Raw genomic sequence first — 21135 nt, forward strand, 5'->3', positions numbered from 1 at the left:
TGGATGGGCAATTGTTTGGTTTGTCTTATCTGCAGCACCCTCTGCTGACTGGAACATACTCTGTCTATCTGCAGAATTATATAGTACAGCTCAGTTGATCAATGAGAATGTATTACACCATCTGGTGGACTATTGATTTTTTGATTTGAGGTTATTCATATTCATGACAAATAGGTCATGATTTAGGACAAAATGCACAAGATATAATAAGCTAATATAATAAGCTAATTTAGGACAAAATGCCTAATAAATAAATAAGGTAAAGAATAGTTAAGCAAGTAGGCCTAACTAGTTTACTAACTGTTTAACTGGGCCTACAGTTTTTTTTTGTTTCAAATAAGGATTTTTTTTAATAATTTAAAAGTATTTGCATTTGTTACATTGCATTATTGAGTGCAACAAGAGATATTACACATGGTACAATAGATAAAACATACTATATTTATTGGCACCTGACACGTTGTAGTATCTTTGCCGCTAGAGGGTAACCTCATACATGTTTGTATAATGTTAGACGATGCAATCCTCGAAACAGCTAATCTGTCATATTTATAAAGTCCTCCTCCAACAGAACCTTCAGTCCATTGTATCCTTTTACTTTATATTTACTCAACTCTCTGGTAAGCGCGGTTCGAAAAAAAGAGGTTTTCATTAGAAGCATACATTTGTTAAACATATTCAGGTCGACTCATCTTTCATTTTGCATGGGAAGAGGCGGCCTGTACACGCGTCCCTATGCACTCACGCCCACCATGCAGTCATTGGACGACGACAGCAAAGGGGTGGGGTTTCACATTCACTTTGGACAATGTGATTGGTCAGCACTTACGCGAGGGCGGAAAACATGACGCCACCGTCCTCAGAGTAGAGAAAGACGCCATTTTGTTTTTAGCGGTGAGGAGGAGAACCGGAAAAAAATTGTAGCGAAACTGCACCAAAAGGTAAATACTGCCGAAACGACTCATTTTGCTTTGTCATTCTGACGTAAGTTGTACAGAGGTCTTTTAATTTACATGTCGTTCACATGTAGTTAACAGAAAACGAGTATTCGGTTATGAATGGTCATCTCAGTCAGGGAGGCTAACAAGCTAACCAACGGATGTTTGCTTAGCTGATGTGGAGCTGCATAACCAGTTCGCGCCTACTTATCCGAATCAATATACAGACATTTTCAGCGCTCATTTTTCTGTCTAAACGCATTTTTCCCTCTACACAAATTATATAGATACTCAGGTCTGACCAGAGTAAAATAAGTAGTGATGTAAACAGTCGAGTGATGTAGTTACCTCGCCCTTAGCACATATAGCAGACGACAAGGCGTCGCTCGCGACACAAGCTGAACGCTCCCCTGTAAAGAACGGCTTCTGCGCTAACAGTCTACATTGGTTATAATCTAGGCGATATAGTTTGTCTCTTAATTCGATGGAGGAAATAAACAGAATGTTACGTTAGATCACAGTGACTCAAAGTCAGTTACAGTCACTGTGCGTAATCTGTGAATAATTGCTAGGCCGCGTTTCTAATGTTGATGTATGAAACGACAGACGTTGTGTCTTTCGCTTTATTTCGGGTGTTTTGGGTAGTTCACCAGAAGTGATGCTTGTAAAATTGGTGGCAACATGCTCTATATGTAGGTCTAAAGTGGTTTGCATTTTGAAAAGCGCGAACAGTATTGTTACCGTCATTGGCATTAGAGAGCAAGTGTTTGTAATAACGCTAAAGGGTGATATGATGACGTATTTCATTTGTCTAGCAGGTGTCAAACACCCAGGGTGACCACAGTAATGTATGGATGAATGGATTAATTCAAAGAAAGTGTAATCTTAGGTCGCTGTCAGTGATGATTCATTTTAACCCCCTTCAGTTCCTGGTCAGATGGTAGAGCTAACGTTAGATATCTGTTGTCGGATGATTGCCGTTTTTCTTAGTGTGGTTGTAGTGCTGCTTTTGAGTTGTAAGGTGTTTTGTAAGGAAGCACAGTCACCCAGATCATAAATGACTTGCGTGTTGATTTCTAGTTAGAAAGCATTTCTCGCTATAATTGGCTGTGTCTGTCGCAACATTGTAACTGTGGATGGGATCGTATGTTGTCATGTGATTTTTCTCTAGCCTCTGTTACGCTCTCACTTCCTAGTCTGCCTGATAAATGGATCGTCTTAACCATTTGATCTTTGTGCACGTTTGATCATAATTTTAATTTCGTATAGGGGAAGTATCCTACTCGTATCACATCAGAGTACCGATTAGCCTAATCTCAGTTGATCAGAGATGTGAATGTTTTATTTAGAATATATATATATATAATATTATTATTATTATTTTTAATCATTCAAATATCAGGAATGATGTTTGCTGCTAATCTGCTGGAAAAATGAAGAGCAACATAACAAAAGAGCAACACAATGTACACTACCGTTCAAAAGTTTGTGGTCAGCTAATTTTTAGATTTGGAGAAATTAATGCTTTTATTCAGCAAGAATGCATTAATTTGAATGTAAACTACTTGATAATGTTTCAAAAGACTTATATTTCCACTTTATACTTGTAGGCTATTTCTTCTGAGCTTTCTATTCAACAAAGAATTCAGGAAATTTTTTATCATGGTTTCCACAAAAATATGCAACTGTTTTCAATTTCAACATTGATAATAATAAATGTTTCTTGAGCAGTAAATTAGCATATTTGTAGAGATGCACCGATTACAATTTTCTAGGCCGATTTCCGATTTTTCAGAGTTTGACCTGCCGATACCGATTTTAGCCGATTCCGATTAAATTTTTTCTAACCACTTTACAGCACACAAAAATATTTATTTTCTCTTTTCTTTAGTAGAACATTTTACATTTTGCATAGAACATTTTTTGAACAGTAATCGCTATAAAATAGGACTATATAAATTACTCCTGGTGTGGGAAATTCACACACATCTAAAGTGCAGTGTTATGGAAGAACTATTTCCTTCTTTTCACATCCAATATCCAATGTAAAAAATGTGTTTGTTTCAAAAAGAAAATTCATTTTCTTTTCTGACATAGCCTACTCCAGTTCTTGTTAAAACACACCAGATATGCAAATTCTGTGCATTTTGGGCACTTTTGTGTGAAATCATATTTATTTTGTCCATCAGAAGTGTGCTTTCACTTTAATTGAGCGTGAGCAGTGCAGCAAAAATAGACTCTGCGCCGAAACCCGCGCTTCACTGCTGCTCACGCCACGCTCCTGCTCGACTCTCACGCGCTGCTCCTGCTCCCGGTGTGAATGCACTCATTGATTAACACGCACGCCGAAAAAAATACGCACCGCTCACGCTTGACGTGTGAAACGGCCATAATTCACGAGGCGAGGTTTCCTACATGTGCGTTCCGTGTGCACGTGTGATGACGATGTTGCGCAATGTTAATCATGTGGCGTCTGCTGAAAATCTGCTGATTCCGGTCACCAGCCGATCAATCTGTGCATATCTACATATTTGAAAGATTTCTGAAGGATCATGTGACACTGGAGCAATGATGCTGAAAATTCAATAAAAAATATAAAAAAAATATTTGAAATTGTAATCATTTTTCATAATATTACTGTTTTTACTCTTATTTACAGTTTCTTTTATCAAATAAATGGAGACTTGGTGAGCATAAGACACTTAAAAACACAAACAAGTCTTACCAACCCCAAACTTTAGAAGTATGAATGGTATGCTAGTGCCTTCAGTTTCAGCATGACTAGCCTAGTTCACTGTTGTAACCAGTGGAAACAAAAAGAGTCAGCAGTACTCATCACATCTGATGCATGACTTTTAAATGTGTTGGTGCACAGGGGGACAAAGTGAACAGTGGAAAAAAAAAGAACAAGCTTTCACTTAAATGTGCTCTAAGCGATGTCACGCATTTTTTAGGCCAAAACATTTTTTGTCACATACAGCAAACATCTCCTCACTATCCGCTGGCTGCCTGTCCCCTGAACACACTGTAAAGAAACGCGATCTCTGTAGACAGCCCAGTCTCATCAAACAGCAACAAAAACAAACTGCGGCGACCCGCTCCCCGAAACATAACAAACTGTTCCAGCCAATGACCGACAAGAAGGGTTTGGGGGGTTAGTGTGCGGATGAGGAGGAGGGAGGGTCTAGCCAGCCTCCGTTTTGTTTGCAATAGTTCGAACGTCAACAAGAAGTGACGTCACCCAGGATCGCTTAGAGAACCTTTAACAGAACAGACGTTTTTAAATGTTAAGACAGTCATTGAAACCCGATGCTGGAATCAACAGAATTTATATCAAGACATTCTAGACTGATGATTGAGGTATGTTTTTTAGGCCTGGTTTCACAGTCAATGCTTAGATTAGGCCAGGATTAGGTCTTGGTTCAATTAGGCTATTTAAAGGGTTAGTTCACCCAAAAATTTAAATTACCCCATGATTTACTCACCCTCAAGCCATCCTTAGGTGTATGACATTCTTCTTTCAGTCTAGGAATGGAAAATCAATTCTTCTTGATGGTCTTCTTTAAGCGCAAGAGGACACGTCTGCATGCACGCTGTTTTCTGTGCTGCACACTCTCAAAGCGCGCAAAGAGCCACTTCTAGTGCACGGACACATGCACAATTATATCTCACAATTATCCTAGTTAATTTATAGTATCGAATAAACATCAGAATAATTGTTGTTTCAACCAGGGAAAGACGTCAGTGCGCACCTTTTTCAGTCGGTTTTGTCTTAAACGGTTGAGAAAGAAAAACAGTAGGCTTATGTCTATTGAATTAGTGCATTGACAGCCTATACTCGCTGCCACCATTAATGTTGATCAAAGAACTAAAGAAAAAGTAAAACACTCACTAAACTTTTGTAACTTTAATTAGGCTAGCTTAATATTTTATTATTATTGTTCGCTGCTGACTCAGACTGCTCCAATGGCAACATGAGTCTGTGTATACGACCTTGAGATGTGTTCCCTGTCAAACATATCCTTACTTTCGTAATTTTGTTAAACATTTTTTCTGGATTTCTTGATCTTTATATGATTTTTTTTTTATTCGTATGCTATTCGTTTTTATACAATTTTGTTCTGCAGACGAAAAAATGAAACTATCCTGTTAATTCAGAATAGCTGAGATGTATCCAATTAAAAAAATATATATAATCAAGTAGCCTAGGCCTATTTTATTTAGTTTTGCAGGCTAATAAAAGTTCATCAGAAAAACAAATGTTATAACTTAACCCGTTTCTGAATATTAATTTAAATGTTGCACATAATAAATAGGCCTAATCAAAAAGCACAAACATGACCATTGTAATTAAAATTAAAATTTCGTTATATTGCAAATGGATGAAGAAATTGTGTTGCTTTGAATATCTCATGCACGCGTTCGGAGTTTACAATGTTGGCAGCTCCGTTAAAGTTGGCTATATTGGGAGCGTTATACTTTGCTTTAGATAAAATAAAATAAAAATCCCCAAATATAATTTAATGACTTCTATTTCTAAATAAATAAAGCAGTAATTTGTATTTCGTAAGTGGCTTTAGGTGACCTTGGACCTCTAAAAACCAAAAAGGAAAAAAAAAAAAAAACCGTTTTTGCTCATGGAGAACGAAACAATTAGTTTTTAATTCATAATTTAGCAAATTAAACTTATCATCATTAAATCAGGCGATACCGCCAAAGAAAAAAGAAAGAGAAACATCAGACCTTATGAAAAAAAAATAGGGAAGACACCTTGCTATAACATCAACATGCATTCACCATTCTTACAATCACCAAATTGTGTTCTGTTCTGTTCAGTTGTATTTAACATTTCTCCTCGCGAAACGAAATTCGTTTCAAACACCGATGCGATAAGAACAGTGTGGAAATTATTAGCAACACTAACATAACAGCAAAGCTAATGTTTTATGCTTGTTTAAGCTTAAACTAACCAAAGTAAAAACTTTAACGTTTCAATTATTAAATTAAACTAACTAAATCGCAGGATATCATTAGATAAAGTGCAGCCAAACTCAACATGACTTGTTAACGGTGTATGTCGGTAGCGTTGTCTCCGGCGGGGCGTGTTGGGGGCGGGGCTTGGGTAGAGATATAATCGGATATCTCGAAGCGATGCGTTCGTATAAGAAAAATATCTTAACTTTATGGACTAAAATAAAAAAAGTCTTTAAAACTTTATGGACTAAAATAAAAAAATAAAATAAAGCTTCCGGCAGACTTCAAAACAGAAACCGGCCATTCACTGGCATTATAAAGCTTGGAAGAGCCAGGACATTTTTTAATATAACTTTAATATAAATTTTTGGCTGAACTATCCCTGCAAGTAGCTTTTATAAACATGCCTTAGAAAAAAAACATTACTGCTGTGCATCTTGAAACAAAACAATTGCACTGACATGGTTTCACAGACAAGGCTTAAAGTACTAGCTCACTTCAAAATGAAAATTCTGTCATTGTTTACTCGCCGTCAAGTTGTTTCAAACCTGTTTGAATTCCTTTCTTCTGCTGAACATAAAAGATGATATTTTGAAGAAAGTCGGTAACCAGATTAGTGGATGTACCCCATTGACTTCTATAGTAGGAACAAAATACTATGGAAGTCAATGGGGTACATCAACTGTTTGGTTACCAACATTCTTCAAAATATCATCTTTTATGTTCAGCAGAAGAAAGGAATTCAAACAGGTTTGAAACAACTAGGGCTGTCACTTTACGTTCGAAAATCGATTGCACAATCGATCGGACCAACCAACACAAGTATCGAAAACGAAAATAGGGAATCGATTTTAACGGCCTTTTTTTTCTTTTTCTTTTTTTTACCAAAAATGTGTTTTAGGTGGACAGATCAATACAGTGCACAGAACATGTAGGATGTCGGAAAATAACAATGTCTTTTCTGTTAACCAAATGCTTTTTAATATTCGCTATTATTTCAATGCAAGTGAACAAGCGCACCGTTATTTGTTGCTCAGTGACGTGTGTGTTCAAGTAAGCCAAAAATGCGCAGATTCTGCGCTATACACTGTATTTAATATATCATGAGGACTCACAAGTTGAGTATTTGCGCTAAATCCGCGCAGATTTGGCTTACACGAACTTCCCCAACTAAGAAAGTGAGTAAACATAGAAACACGCCAGATTGGCTCGTGATTTGACAGAGTACCCGCCAAAGTTCATTTTTATCCACATTTGGCGAGTTGGAGGGTGTTAAATTCAATCTCTGAATGTTGTGCTCCTGTTTGTCATTGTGCACGAAACTTCACGCCAATAAATCATCAGAAATATTGCTGACTTGCGTCTCAAGCGCCCTCTTTACGTTCGTTCTAATGCCTGTTAGTTGTCCGTGGATTTGCCCTTTATGTGGTGATGAAAATGGAAACGTCTTTAGACATGGAAAATCGATTTTACAATCGATTCAATGAACAATTACGTCTCAAAAATCTAACAGGATTTTTTCACAAAAGTGACAGCCCTACTTGACGGCGAGTAAACAATGACAGAATTTTCATTTTGAAGTGAGCTAGTACTTTAAGCCTTGTCTGTGAAACCATGGGTCAGTATGTGTGTAATGTTGTAGTTCTATTTACACCAGACAGATATTAGTGTGGAGTTATGATTACTACAACAACAATAGCAAGAGCTTCTCATTTTACCTTTTCTATTCAATAATTCAACTTCTTTGGTTCCTTGAATAATTGATGTGGCTAAATTTGTGGCTGACATATGGCAGATTAAAAAAATATTTCTATTTGAATTTACATCTTTGTCCTTTCTCCTCCATTATTTTCACAAACCGTACGTACCTGTTCTTTCTTTATCTGAAACACATACACTGACCATAATGCAACCCATCTGACTGATCAGTGAGTCAACCTGTGGAAATATGTGTAAGTCACAGAATTAGGCCTAGTTTTTTGAAGCACTTCCCTGTATTTGCAGGGATGTCTTCCAGTGATGTGGGCCCTTGTGGAGCACTTTTCTTTTTTAACAAAAAGGGTGTTTTTCAAATAGTTTGAGAATTATGTCGTTTTGTTCTTTTGGGACTTTGTTTCAACTCTGGTGTCACTGCATTCTAAAGACCCACCTCTGTTCTTTTTACCCAAAGGACACTGCTCTCACAATCTTAGTGGGTGTGTTCTCACACCATTCTTAGCACCTAACTTTTGTGACATTTATGCCGCGTTCCAGGCAACCTGTAACCCATGTTTTTCCAACCTTATACCCGTGAAAGTGCACTGGAACGGCAGTCAAACCCGTGACTTCCCACCCGTGAACTCGTACTAGATCGATGTACTCCCAGTTACCAGCTCTGACGCCACATAGCCCGCGAAACCATACAAAACAACAATGGTTTGTTTACTTCTAGCTACCACAATTCCTTGCGCTCAGGTAGTTTGGCATGACTGGCCTGGAACGCGACAAAGTTGTGAGTCGTGGTTTGAAGTCGTGATTTACGTGCTCAAAAACCTGCCTGGAACGCAGCATTAGACTCCGTAAACAGACAGAGCACATTCCTTCAGATCTTTAATTACTTGTGAACAAACTTGCTTTTATTATTTCGGCTACTGTAGTCTTTTATTATTTTGGCACACATATTTGTATACGGTAGGGTATCACTAACTACCTCACAATACCGTACACATCCTGATGCATATGTTATGGTTCAAAATGTTGCAGTGTGTTCATGGAATTATAATTCCATGAACACACTGCAACAAATGTTCATGGAATTATAATTGGATCATGAGTGAAATACATGCAATACATTCACCATTTCAATGAGCGTGAATCTGTGGTATCAGTTTTAGTCTCTCCCATACATTTGCTGCATTTGTTTAAAACATAAACTATAGCAGCTTTTCCACTATCGGGCCAAACCGTTTTCTTTGCTTAACCGTTCCATTCTTTGCCGATCTGGCCCAGCTGGATATGGTTTCATTTTCACTGTGGGACTGATAATGCAGCTCTTTGGATTGTAATACAAATGCAGTCGTTGACTTGGTAACGCAAGATTTTACAGACCGCGGGTAATCTAAAATCTGACGACGCATTTATAATATGGTTTGTTGAAAAATTCAAAATGTAAAACAGACAGAGTTCCGCTAATGTATGTTTCTGTCGATTAATACACTCCACATAGGAATGCAGCGATTAACCCCGATTAAAAACAGACAACCAAATTTAGCAGTGTGTACGTGGGTATAGTTACCCTTTAGCAGATTTTCACTCGTATACATTTCAAACACTACAGGTTTTAAATAGGGGTGGTTAAAAAAATCGATTATTGATTAATCGCGAGTATGTTATGGACGATTATGAATCGATTATTAAATTTTCAAAAATCGATTTTTTATTATTTAAAAAAAAAATTGCGTTATTATTATTGCCGCATCGCTGGATCTAGAGAGAAGCCGCCGCCGCCGTCGAGGAAGCGACAAGACAGCGCCTGAAGAAGCCGGCCGTCTTCGCCACCTTCAGCCATCCGTGCGAGCTACGCTATCCGGCGACGGATCCTTTCTTGCAAAACTTACTGTCTAAAAGAGCAGCGAGCGTCTTTTTCAAGATACCTTGCACTTCCTGCGGCGCGTGCAGAGCCCCGCACAGCGACGGAGACCGCCATGTGATCTGCGCTCTCTGCCTGGGCCAGGAACACGCAGCTCTTGCCCTCAGGGGTTTGTGAGCTCAGCGACGCACTTCCGATGTCGACCCTGCGGGCTGCACTGCCGTCGTTTTCTGATGCAAATGCTCGCCGGAATGACTCCCTCGAGCGTCTATCTCTCCTTCTCCGCCCCCTCTCCCGGACTCGCAGCCGCCGGCTCCCGCCCGCGCTGCCGCCGCCTCAGGGGACGAGGCGCTTGATATGGATGAGGACGCGCTGCTGACAGCTGTTCTAACCGCATATAATGCAAAAATGTTTTTGCATTATAAACTTTTTATTTACCTTGACATGTTTCGACTGCAACCTGCAGTCTTCCTCCACCTGAACAACACCTTGTCTTTCTAGAAGAAAATTGTCCAATTTCTACAGTATGTTGGTTCTGATCTACTTCCTAAAGGAAATAAGCCTTTCATTTATTTGTTATTGTTTAGTTCAACTTGATGAGTCACAACACAATGTGATGTATTCATTTCTGTGTTCTACAGAACATAAGCTACATACAAATAATTCTGAAGTTATAACTACACGACACAGAAAGTGCTTTGAGTTGTTGTTACTCAATAAAAGAGTTAAGTAATTCAGCAGCTGACTTTTTTTAATACTGCAATCACTTTGTAGTGTTTTTTCGTTTACTGTTGTGAAATGGAAAATCAATAATCGCTAATCGAGAATCGTTAATAATCGAAAATCGACTGTAATCGAATCGGGACTTCAATAATCGTAATCGAATCGAATCGGGAAATCAGACAGATTAACCACCCCTAGTTTTAAAGCAGATTGACAAGCTAACGAAAACAAAAATCTGACATTATTATGGTTAGCTGTTTATAGTTTCTGAGTCTTCAATATGTTGTATTTGGTCTGTATAGGGATGTAGTGGCCTCATTGTCTAAAACTGTAGTTTATCTCTTACGCTACAGTTGGGATCAAAGTGTAACTCAATCGATGGGGACCAGCCCCCCCCCCTCTCTCTCTCTCTCTCTCTCTCTCTCTCTCTCTCTCTCTCTCTCTCTCTCTCTCTCTCTCTCTCTCTCTCTCTCTCTCTCTCTCTCTCTCTCTCTCTCTCTCTCTCTCATTCTGATTAATTCAGAGGGCAGGTGTCTCTTACAGGTTTGTCAGGTGTCTGGTTACCTCCTGTACTCTTCTTTCCACTGGTGGAATCTTGCATTCACCTCATTACTGAGCCTTTTGTTCCTATGTGACTCTCCTCCCTCCTTTCTCTTCACATGTGAATCAGCCTTGAACTATACTTGTTTACCCAGAGCCAGTTCTGGTTGAAGCATAACCTGCATTCATGGCACATTAAACACTTAATCAGCTCCTGTGTAACTAAATAATGGTGGGTTGTGTTATTTGGGTCTTTAATTTCTTTCAAATAACTTGAATAATTTGTAATTATTTATCAGCAGTGTTGAGCATGTTACTTTAAAAAAGTAATTTAGTTATAGTTACTAGTTACTTCTCACAAATAGTAACTGAGTTACATTATTAAAAAAGTAACTATTTCCCAGGGAAAGTAACTATTGCCTTACTAAAAATAAGTTAAAATATGTCAAATAACTCTGGATGCCCTCAATATTAAATATGTTAAATTAATTAAATATGGACACTAAATAGAATAAAAAAAAATGTATGTTGCTGTGGGACAATGTGAGAGACGCCTATAAATGCAATATATTATTTAAAATATTATCATTACTATAGTGGAACAATAAAACACAATAGATGGTTTAGAACGTTTAATATTTGTTGCACAGCCACAACAGGCCAACAAATAAGTCTAAAAATAAATTATGCTGCTTAAGAAATGTACCAAAAACTTCACAACTAGTAGACCTACTGTAGCCTACTTGAAGTATTTTCTTCCTCACAAAAGTAAACCGTTAAACAAGAAGTGCTCTCAATATAATACTAAACAGTGTTCCAAAAATAAATAATAATAATAAAATATAATATTTGGGTTTTATTTTTACGTCATCATCAGAGGTTATCAAACAAAGATGTTTTCTGGAAACGTTCCCTGCAGGTTATTTGTGAGTTTTATTTTATAACCTAAAGAGAACGTTCCCTGTTATTTTTAGATTTGATTTTTATAACCATGTAAACTAATTAAAACGTTGCAGATGATACCAATAGGCTACAGAGATTATTCTAATGCTGAAACCTGTAAAAAAAATTATAAACAAACTATATAATGCTCTGACACGCTCGGCCTCTCTCGCGTACTGTCGAGCGCTCTCGCGGCGTTTGCTTCACTTTTGTCCAGTCCGGCGCCTCACACTTTGCTGGTCCTATGGATGAGAGAGAGCCTACTTGGATGAAAACCGATTCAGTGAGCTCAATTATAGTAACGCCACATTTTATTGTCAGTAACGGTAACGGCGTTGTAACAGGGGAAACAGTCATTCGTTTGATTACTCGTTACTAAAAAAATAGCGCTGTTAGTAACGCCGTTTATTTATAATGCCGTTATTCCCATCACAGATTATCAGATGCCTGTATCTGAAACTTACTGCAGAGTAACTTGGTTAAGTGCTTTACTTAAGTATCACCCCTTTGAAGGGTTCAAGTCACTTTTAAATTTTTTTTTATTTCCACCTCTGATCTTTAGAGTTATTCCGAATACTATTATCGGAAATGCCGCCGATACCAATAACAATTCTGGCATCGGTATCGGCGAGTACTTCTATCCGCCTACCGATCCGATACCCTTTTCTTAAACAATAACTAGTTATGCACGCCAGCTTTGCTTAACGCTGCAAATCAGAGATCAATTCTTCTTTGCTGCTCTAAACAGTGGTTGCTTGTGGCAACACAGGAAGTTGTGCTGTTGCCACACAAGCAACCACTGTTTAGAGCAGCGAAGAAGAAAGCGCGCGCTAGCAGTATGTCCGCTGTTTGGCAGTATTTAAGACTGGACCAACCAGCCAGTAAAACGGCGACATGTCTCATATGCTATACTGCAATTTCGAGGGGTGGCACAAGATTAGCAGCTTCAAGACTTAAAGCTGCCGTCGGCAACATTTTTTTGATCATATTCAGTGAAATCGACACTATAATCCGACAGAACTACATAAATGAAGTGGTTTTAGAAAAAAACCCGAGCTTCTAACTCCACCTGGAGCGTGTTATTTGGGTAACGCTTCCTTTTACAGTACTTACGTGTACTTACAGTGTACTTACCTAGAAAGTACTGGCTAATATAAGGTAAGTACATGGGTTAGGGGTAGGTTTAGGGATAGGTTCAGGGTTAGTACTTAGTTATTACCCAGTAATTATAATTACTATAATAAGTACATAGTAAGTACATGGGTAACAGGACTGTAAAAGGAAGCGTTACCGTTATTTGTTTTGCAAAAATCCACAGCTCCCGGATCATTGGGTCCAATCAGCGCAGGGGGGGTGTGAGATCTGACTGTCAATCACAGATCGGGCACACGCCACCCCTCACACACGTTACAATCACATACACACGCCTGAAGTTCGCACAGTAACGAAGAGTGATGGCGGATGTATCTCGCTTTCAAAACACTAACAAATCAAGTAAGCTCATTTAGAGTATAAATGATGTTAGCAATTGCAATCTATCGGTAGATTAGCCAGGACAGCATACCTCCAAATACCCCATGGTGTTGATGGATGCTGATGAGACGGGCGCGTTCACAGATAACCTGGTGCACACGCACTGACGAGCACGAACTCGGTGGGAGGGTATCCGTTGATAGTGGGGGAGGGGCAGGAGAGTTGTAAACATAAAAATTTTGCCTAAGTCCACTCAATCTGCCAGACTTGCTGACTGCAGCTTTAATAAAGCATTTGAAGACGCGTCACCCCGACCCGCAGAACACGATGGCAGACGGAGGATGAGCCGCGCCAGAATCAACAATCTCTGGAAGCTTCATTCAAACGAAGAGAAACGTTTTCAAAAGAAAGCCAACGAGCGATTAATATAACTGACAAAATTATCCAGTTTATTGTTCTGGATGACCAGCCGCTGTCAAAACTGAAATGCCGTGTATTTAACTAAATTGTTTCTGGACTTTAAGTTATAAAGAGGTTATTTTCTTATATTATTCATATATCATTTTTTTAGATTCCTTGATTTATTTGTTGCACTTTTTTATACAGTTATATTTTAAATCTAAAATACCTTTTTTCAGTTTAAAGAATTAGATGTGTGGCTGCATTTTAAGTTCTTTTTCACTTAAGAAAAATAAATAATATATTGCTGTGAAATGTATGTCAGATAATAACAATACTCTAGTTCACTGTATTTGTTCATGTTTTATTAAGGGACAAGTCTGAATCACACCATAAAATAATTCTATCAATTCATCCAGTGCTAGTATGAATTGCAGCTGTATAGATACACACCCAGGTATCGGATCAGTACTCGGTATCGGCCGATACCCTGAGTCCAGGTATCGGGAAGGGAAAAAGGGTATCGGAACATCTCTACTGATCTTTACCACTGTCACCATTGCTTGCTCTATAACCCTATCTACCCTCTCTATTGTTCCCCGCAGATCCGCCACCATGGGGAACATGTTTGCAGGCCTCTTTAAGAATCTCTTTGGGAAGAAAGAGATGAGAATTCTGATGGTGGGCTTGGATGCTGCTGGAAAGACCACCATCCTGTACAAACTGAAACTGGGAGAAATAGTCACCACCATCCCCACTATCGGTTTGTGACTTTTTTACATTTACAATTCATTCTTTCTCAGTCATATTTCAGATGACATTTCAGACTAATGGCTGTTTCACACGGCAAGCTTGAGCTTCGCGTCAGCGTAACTACATCATCACTGCAGCTGTGCGAGAGTATTCACACTGGAAGCGTTTGTACAGCAGCGGCTCAACTGTAAATTTGTTTTTAGAAGTTTGTCATTTATCAACTTAATGGTCTTGAAAGTTTAAGATGGGGAGGTGTACAACATTCGCATATAAATGTTAAACAACAAACACAACCAAGAAAAATGCTCTGATCTTGTCGTTTCAGTCATACTTCGATATGTTTACAAGACAGCAAACGCACACTCGGGTTTGATTTGGGTAGTGCTAGCCTATATACCTGTCTGTATTACATAAACTAAAAGAAAGTTTATATATCATATTTTCTGGCTAGTTTAATTTAGTTTTTTTTTTATAATACACCATACTTCCACCCAAACTGAATAATTAAAAACCAGTTTAAATGGGTAAATCATCTATAAAACGCTCACGCGACTCTTCTGCTCCTGGTGTTAAAGCACTCATTGGTTAACATGCACGTCGAAAAAAAATAGTCACCGCTCACGCTTGTGGTGTGAAATGGCCGAAAAATGCTAGTTTTGCAACATGTATACGGCTCATGAATGCAGGCCTTTTTTTTCAGTGGATTTGGTTCTATAAGTATTCCGTTTTTCCATTGGCATTTGAAAAAATTATAAATGAATAGTTGTAAGCCATCAATCAAACCAACCAGATGCGAGATCAATAATTTCAGAAATTAAGAGTCTTTAATTTGCAGAAAAAAAATTCAAGTTTTCCTGCATTTAGGAAAAAAACTCTTTATTCTACTTTAAGCCGTCTCCCCTCCCCTCTTATTCCATCATTGTGTGTCCAGTCTTATTCCTCTTTCTCTGCTCTCTGGCAAAAAGTTTTTACCCTCTGGCTATAGTGTTATTAGAGCAGGGCCCCAATGTGAGACAGGACCAGTTCATGCCTTTTCACCCTCATTCCTTCTGCCCCTGTTTCTTTGTGCCAATGTTTATTTAACTTGCCTCCCTTCTCTTTGTGCAGGTTTTAATGTTGAGACAGTAGAGTATAAGAACATCAGCTTTACAGTGTGGGATGTAGGCGGTCAGGATAAGATCCGGCCGCTTTGGAGGCACTATTTCCAGAACACACAAGGTCAGTGTCTATGCATACACACAGAGTACCAGGTATCAAGCAACTCTTAAGCACATACTCACTCTCCCACTGTCTCTTTCACAGGCCTGATATTTGTTGTGGACAGTAACGATAGGGAGCGAGTGAACGAGGCAAGAGAGGAGTTGACGAGGATGCTGGCGGAGGACGAGTTGAGGGATGCCGTGCTGCTCGTCTTTGCCAACAAACAGGTAAGAGAGAGCGGAACATAATTTGCTAAACCCAAAGAGCATCAGCAGCCCCAGTATTTATTGGGTTTGTTTTCAGTCTTCAGCTATGGCTGACATTTTGTATGACTGTGTCTTTGATTGGTCTGGGTATCGATACTGTTTTCCTGATTTGATTCTGATTCACAAGCTATTCATCCAGTTCTGATTTTAATTGTTTCAGACTAAGTGGGGTATATTTCACTTATATCGATTTTGCTAGCATACATTACTTTTCTAAAGTCTTTTTATTCAGCAAGGATGCTTTAAATTTATCAAGCGACAATGAATACATTGTTACAAAGATTTTACTTTTAAATAAATGCTGTTGTTGTGAAGGTTTTTTTTTATTAAAGAAAAAACAAAAGTAAGTATTAAGCCGCACAAGTCACGGTCAGCATTGTACAAACACATTTTCGATCTTGACTTTTTTATGAATCAATATAATTAAAAATGAAAAAAACTGTTTTTACTTAGCTCAGTAACTGACTGCATTGTTCTTACCGTCTGTTTCCTACAGGACCTGCCCAATGCGATGAACGCAGCCGAGATCACAGATAAGCTGGGCCTTCATTCCCTGCGTCATCGTAACTGGTACATTCAGGCCACCTGCGCCACAAGCGGGGATGGCCTGTATGAAGGGCTCGACTGGCTCTCCAACCAGCTCAAAAACGCTAAATGATCCATTCCACCCTCTCCTCTCTTCTGTCAGCGCTGTGTGTGTATGAGTGTGTGTAAAGGGTGACAGCACTGGTTTCAGTCTCGCCCAGTTGCCCAGTTTATTCATATCTTTCTCTTGTCCAGTCTTGTATACATCAGAGACTTAGCCCAGTGCTGTCTAAAATACACATGCAAGTGTGTGTGTGTGTGTGTGAGTGAACTGAGGGTGGGAGTAGCCTTGCTGTGCCTTTCAAAATAGACACTCGGCGTACAGCACGGTTCTCTCTTTCTCTCTTTTCTCCCTCCTCTCCCCGTGGTTTTCTGCACGCAAAGAATGACCCAGGATGTTAAAAATTTCTGTTACCTAATACACTGAAACCAGACTATAGGCCTGATTTTTCCCTTTCCCAATGTTTAAAGCAATCACGCATGACTAAAATGTTACAAGGTGTGAGTTGCCATCCTTTGACCCCACATTTGATAAAACTCATTGTAACCTGCATCAGGTTGGGAAAAAAGAAGGAAAAAAATCCGACAATAAAGTGACATTTGTTTTTCATCCATTCTTCTTCGCGTTATTTGAAAATCATGCTAATGCTTTCAGGTACGTCACATGACACTCTCCATGTGAACACCAGCTCGCTTTCCCTACTGCTGTCCTCAGTCAAGCGCATTCAAGCACAAGCCTGTGAAATCTTTTGTTTACACAAAGTCAGCTTGTAAAACGTCTTAAACTTTTGCCTGTGGGGAAGAAATCATGTGACCCTGTTTGTCTGCTTTCTTGGATCTTGCTGTAGTATGATCATCCAGTCAGATCCCAGACACTAACCTACAGTCCTACACGTGTTTTGATTGGCATGTAAGAGTCGACTGCAGAAGTGATGAGTGTTTCTGGGAGTATGGAGGGAGTGAGCGCCTTCTGCTGGTGCAGCAAGGCCTTTTGCGAGCTGCTCCCACTCCAGTGATTCTTCTTTTAGCTCTTTTTCTTTATTTTTATTGTTGTGATGATTCTTTTTGTTGTTATTACGGTCTCTTTCAAGGTGTCCTGCATCATGTGTACAGTCAGAATCGCATGAGTGTTCTGGTGAGGCCACTAAGGGCTTTTTGGGGTGCATTCGGTTTCCTTATTGTAATCTGAAAATGAGATCCCTGATATATTGATTAACATCCAGGCAAATCTGCAGCTGATCCAGAGTCGCCAACAAGATCCAGTGGTTGTGTCTCTGGTTCTGTTTGTATGAGAGAAATGCAGAACAGCTGCAGGCCAAAATGCAAACTCCTCCTCCAGCCTGCTATAGTCCTCCCTCTTCCATATTTCCCATTTCTTTTTTCCTTCATTTCTCTTCATCTGTTGATGGCTGCTCTACCTGATGCACCGGTCCATTTTGAAACATGTCACTGATAGAAACAAGCACCAGCAGAGAGATGTTCGCTTTGAGAACGTGTACTCACAGCCTAATAATCCAAAACTGACAAACGCTTTGCTTCCCTTCATATTCCAAAGGCAACTGCAGTGCTGAATACAGCATTGAGCATTCGGCTGTAAAGATCCCAGTGGTCCGACCCCTGTGCTGACCTCTCACAAGGGAATAGCTGATGTTTCACCTTGTGTGAAACTTGATGGCAACATGAATGCATTTTTTTCTTTCCCCTTTGTCTGTCACCAAAATTCATGTTTCATAACTCTAATAATGTTTTTCTTGGCCTTTTAGTTATGATACAGATCTACTGTAGTAGATAGATTTATTTGAATAAGCATCATCTATGACAAGTAATTAAAGTGTATGGACTTGAGTATGAAAATGTATTTAGCTTTCGGATTTCATTTAGCTATCCTATGTTCAGATGTGAAGCTTTAATTTCAAAAAAATCTGTAAAATAATAGGAGGAAGGAATGTGTGCAGATGTTTTTTTCTTTTACTGAAATGGTTTTTGTTTTTAGCTTCTTTTTTTTTAAAACCCATCTTGTAACATCTGATAAATGCACTATAATAAAGAGATCTCTATTACAATTGTTTTTGTTGTGCCTTTATTTTAAAACTTTTGTCAATATTCAGATATTTGCATGGTTGCTGTTGTTGGAGCACTGATGTGTCCGTCTTGCTCTAGTTAATCATAAGGGGGTGCTGTGGAGCTGATGCTGACAGGACAAGATATAGCAGGATTCAAGTTGATTTGACACCTATATATAGTCATTTAGTGATTATAATCTATGGCCCGAGACGCTGGGATAAGCTCCAGCGTTCCAGAGACCTTACATAGGACCTGCAGTTTGGAAGACGTATGAATTAAAGGGATTATAAAATGAGGTGTAAAACTGCCATTTGTTGCATTCCACTATAACTGGCAGTCAAGAACTGAATGAAGAGAAACAATGTCAATAGGAGAATAATATTTCAGTTGCACATAGACCTAACATCCATCTGCTTCTCTAGGACCGGGCCACAGTTGCAGCAGAATAGGGCAGCCCACACCATGGATGCAAGCAAAAAAAAAAATTATTACTTGAATAGTAATAATACTCACGCTAAATGAAGGCCATTTAACTGTGATAAGTGTGGAGGGAGAATATTATGTGGCAGTGAGAAATAATTTTTTTTGCTCCCAGCAAATGGAACAGTGCAGCATGATAGTAGCCCTCCATATATTCTAAGAGAAAAGTACTTAATTCAAAGGAAAAAGCCGGATGAACATATAACATCCGTATAATATATACATATAACCTTAAGCTTTGATGGAAGGATCTAATGCTGTGGAAACAGCCTGATGTTCATCACATCGTATGGTTAAGATAATAGTTACATACTCTTATATTCCTTACACACCCAGCAGTCCAACCATTTCACGAACAACTGGTGCTGATAGATTAATTAACCAGCCAACACCCGAATTTAAGGTTATTCACAAAATATAACTGCTTCTGAACCCTTCCGGGCTTTATCCTGCAGATCTCTGGCTGAAACAAGCTCTTCAAAAAGGATTTACCTGTATTTGGTTCCATTCAGGTTGACAATGACAAGCTTTCCAGTTCCTCCAGTTCAAATGAATACATGCTGTCACCACATTGTTTCATGGAGGTTGTTTTATGAACTATATTTGGTTTGCCCCTAATATTGCACTTTCTTTTCAGGCAAGATAGTTCAAGGCTTTGACAATCTTTTTTTTACCTTACAAATTCACCACAACACTCCAGACACCAAGATTGATGTGTGTTTCTATTTCAGTTATAAGAGCAAACAAAATCTCAATCTGAAATGAATGATGTAATCGAGCAGTAGAGTCTTGAGAAATTCAATTCAGCAGTCTGTTAAGTGCTCTAGAGGAACCTGTCGACTCACCACAGAGTTCATCCGCCTTCCATACACCAGCCGCAGCTGCTGCTCTGCAGTTAGGCCTGTAACCCCAGGCTTCACTGGTGATATAGCCTCAATGAGCAATAGCTTGGTCTTCACCCCCACACCACGATGAGGTACAGGTTGGATTTAATGGAGGACAGAAAAAAATTACAGTCCTTCCCCCCACTCTACCATATGTTCTATGAATGTAATGTGGATGTAGCCTACTACATTCGCCTACCATGCGACCTACCCGTGTCAGTTATGTCATTTCACTGCCATTTATAAATCCTCTCCCTAAAGTGTCCATTGTACATTTCAGAATCTCACCGGAAGAGGTCATCCGGGTACCCTTTGCCTACTTGTAAGACTGGAAAAACTGGAGAGTAGGCCTACTGTGAATTCGGACATTCTTTTGTCACATACTGTTTTTCACCTACTATTTTGCGATTTCGGATGCAGCCAGTGGATTCATCTCATTACTCACACTGAGTTGTGTGTGTTGCTCTGAAGAGATCCAGTGTGAATGTTTCATTCCTGTACAAGGCTTCCCCATGTCACTCAGGCATTAGTTGAGGCGAAGAACCATCATCACAAATTATCAAATGAGCTTTTGTGAAATATGAGATTATGAGCGTCCAATTTTCCCTTTCATCTCCATCTCTATTTTTTTGTCTCTACTCCACTGTTTGACGCACTAACGGCTCTCCACCCATCTCTCCTCCCTCCATTTCCCAATCCCCATGACTGATATTTAGGATGATCGCTGGATAATGACTTTCAGTGGACTAATTGTGATAATTTAATCGTAACCTTTGATGTTTCCTGGGATCTGCTCAGCTAAAAGATGTTAATTAGCATTATCGAAAAGAGGAGAGACAAGGAGGGATTTAACGCTAGATACTCTTCCCACTAGACTTGGTGTGTGTAATCAGAAGGTTAATGCTGTATTCTAATACTCCCTAGTGTGCTCCATTAACACCTTAACATAGTCTGTTTGACTGAAGCACATATTAATCGGCAGTGCTGGCAAGTGTTTAGTCGCAATAAGCTTACTGAGTTCAGGCAAAGTCAGTTCACTCAAGCGGCCATCTTAATGCCTTCTGCAGTCTATTTTCTAGTCATACATACAAGTATAGCCCCTATTCACCTGAATGGGAAAATACCAAAAAATTCCAAAACTGTTAATATTAAATCAAATTATTTAGAATTTGACAGCAATGGAATGAATGTTTTTCTCCAAAACACATTGGGAACAATTATTTCCCCCCTTTTATTAAATACTTTTTGCAACCTCCCTTTTCCAAGAGAACAGCTCTGAGTTTTCTCCTGTAATGCCTGATGAGTTTGGAGAACAACTGACAAGAGATCAGAGACCATTCCTCCAT

General features: G+C 39.1%; 1 protein-coding gene across 1 annotated transcript; it reads left to right on the forward strand.

Moving 5' to 3' along the window:
* The first annotated feature begins 794 nt into the window (after positions 1 to 794).
* arf2a (ADP-ribosylation factor 2a) lies at positions 795 to 18424 on the forward strand. The gene is made up of 5 exons (XM_056241016.1): positions 795 to 941; positions 14163 to 14320; positions 15418 to 15528; positions 15613 to 15737; positions 16273 to 18424. The coding sequence occupies exons 2-5, from the start codon at positions 14173 to 14175 to the stop codon at positions 16432 to 16434; spliced, it is 546 nt and encodes a 181-aa protein (XP_056096991.1). The 5' UTR covers positions 795 to 941; positions 14163 to 14172; the 3' UTR covers positions 16435 to 18424.
* The last annotated feature ends 2711 nt before the right edge of the window (positions 18425 to 21135 follow it).

Source organism: Rhinichthys klamathensis, unplaced genomic scaffold, assembly GCF_029890125.1.
Source record: "Rhinichthys klamathensis goyatoka isolate OS25496 unplaced genomic scaffold, OSU_Roscu_1.1 h1tg000626l_1, whole genome shotgun sequence".
NCBI classification, from domain to species: domain Eukaryota; kingdom Metazoa; phylum Chordata; class Actinopteri; order Cypriniformes; family Leuciscidae; genus Rhinichthys; species Rhinichthys klamathensis.

Coding starts and splice junctions, on each gene's coding strand:
- arf2a (XM_056241016.1), top strand. CDS start 14,173: ATGGGGAACATGTTTGCAGGCCTCTTTAAGAATCTCTTTGGGAAGAAA. Junction 14,321..15,417: donor CACCACCATCCCCACTATCG/GTTTGTGACTTT, acceptor CTCTTTGTGCAG/GTTTTAATGTTGAGACAGTA. Junction 15,738..16,272: donor TCGTCTTTGCCAACAAACAG/GTAAGAGAGAGC, acceptor TGTTTCCTACAG/GACCTGCCCAATGCGATGAA.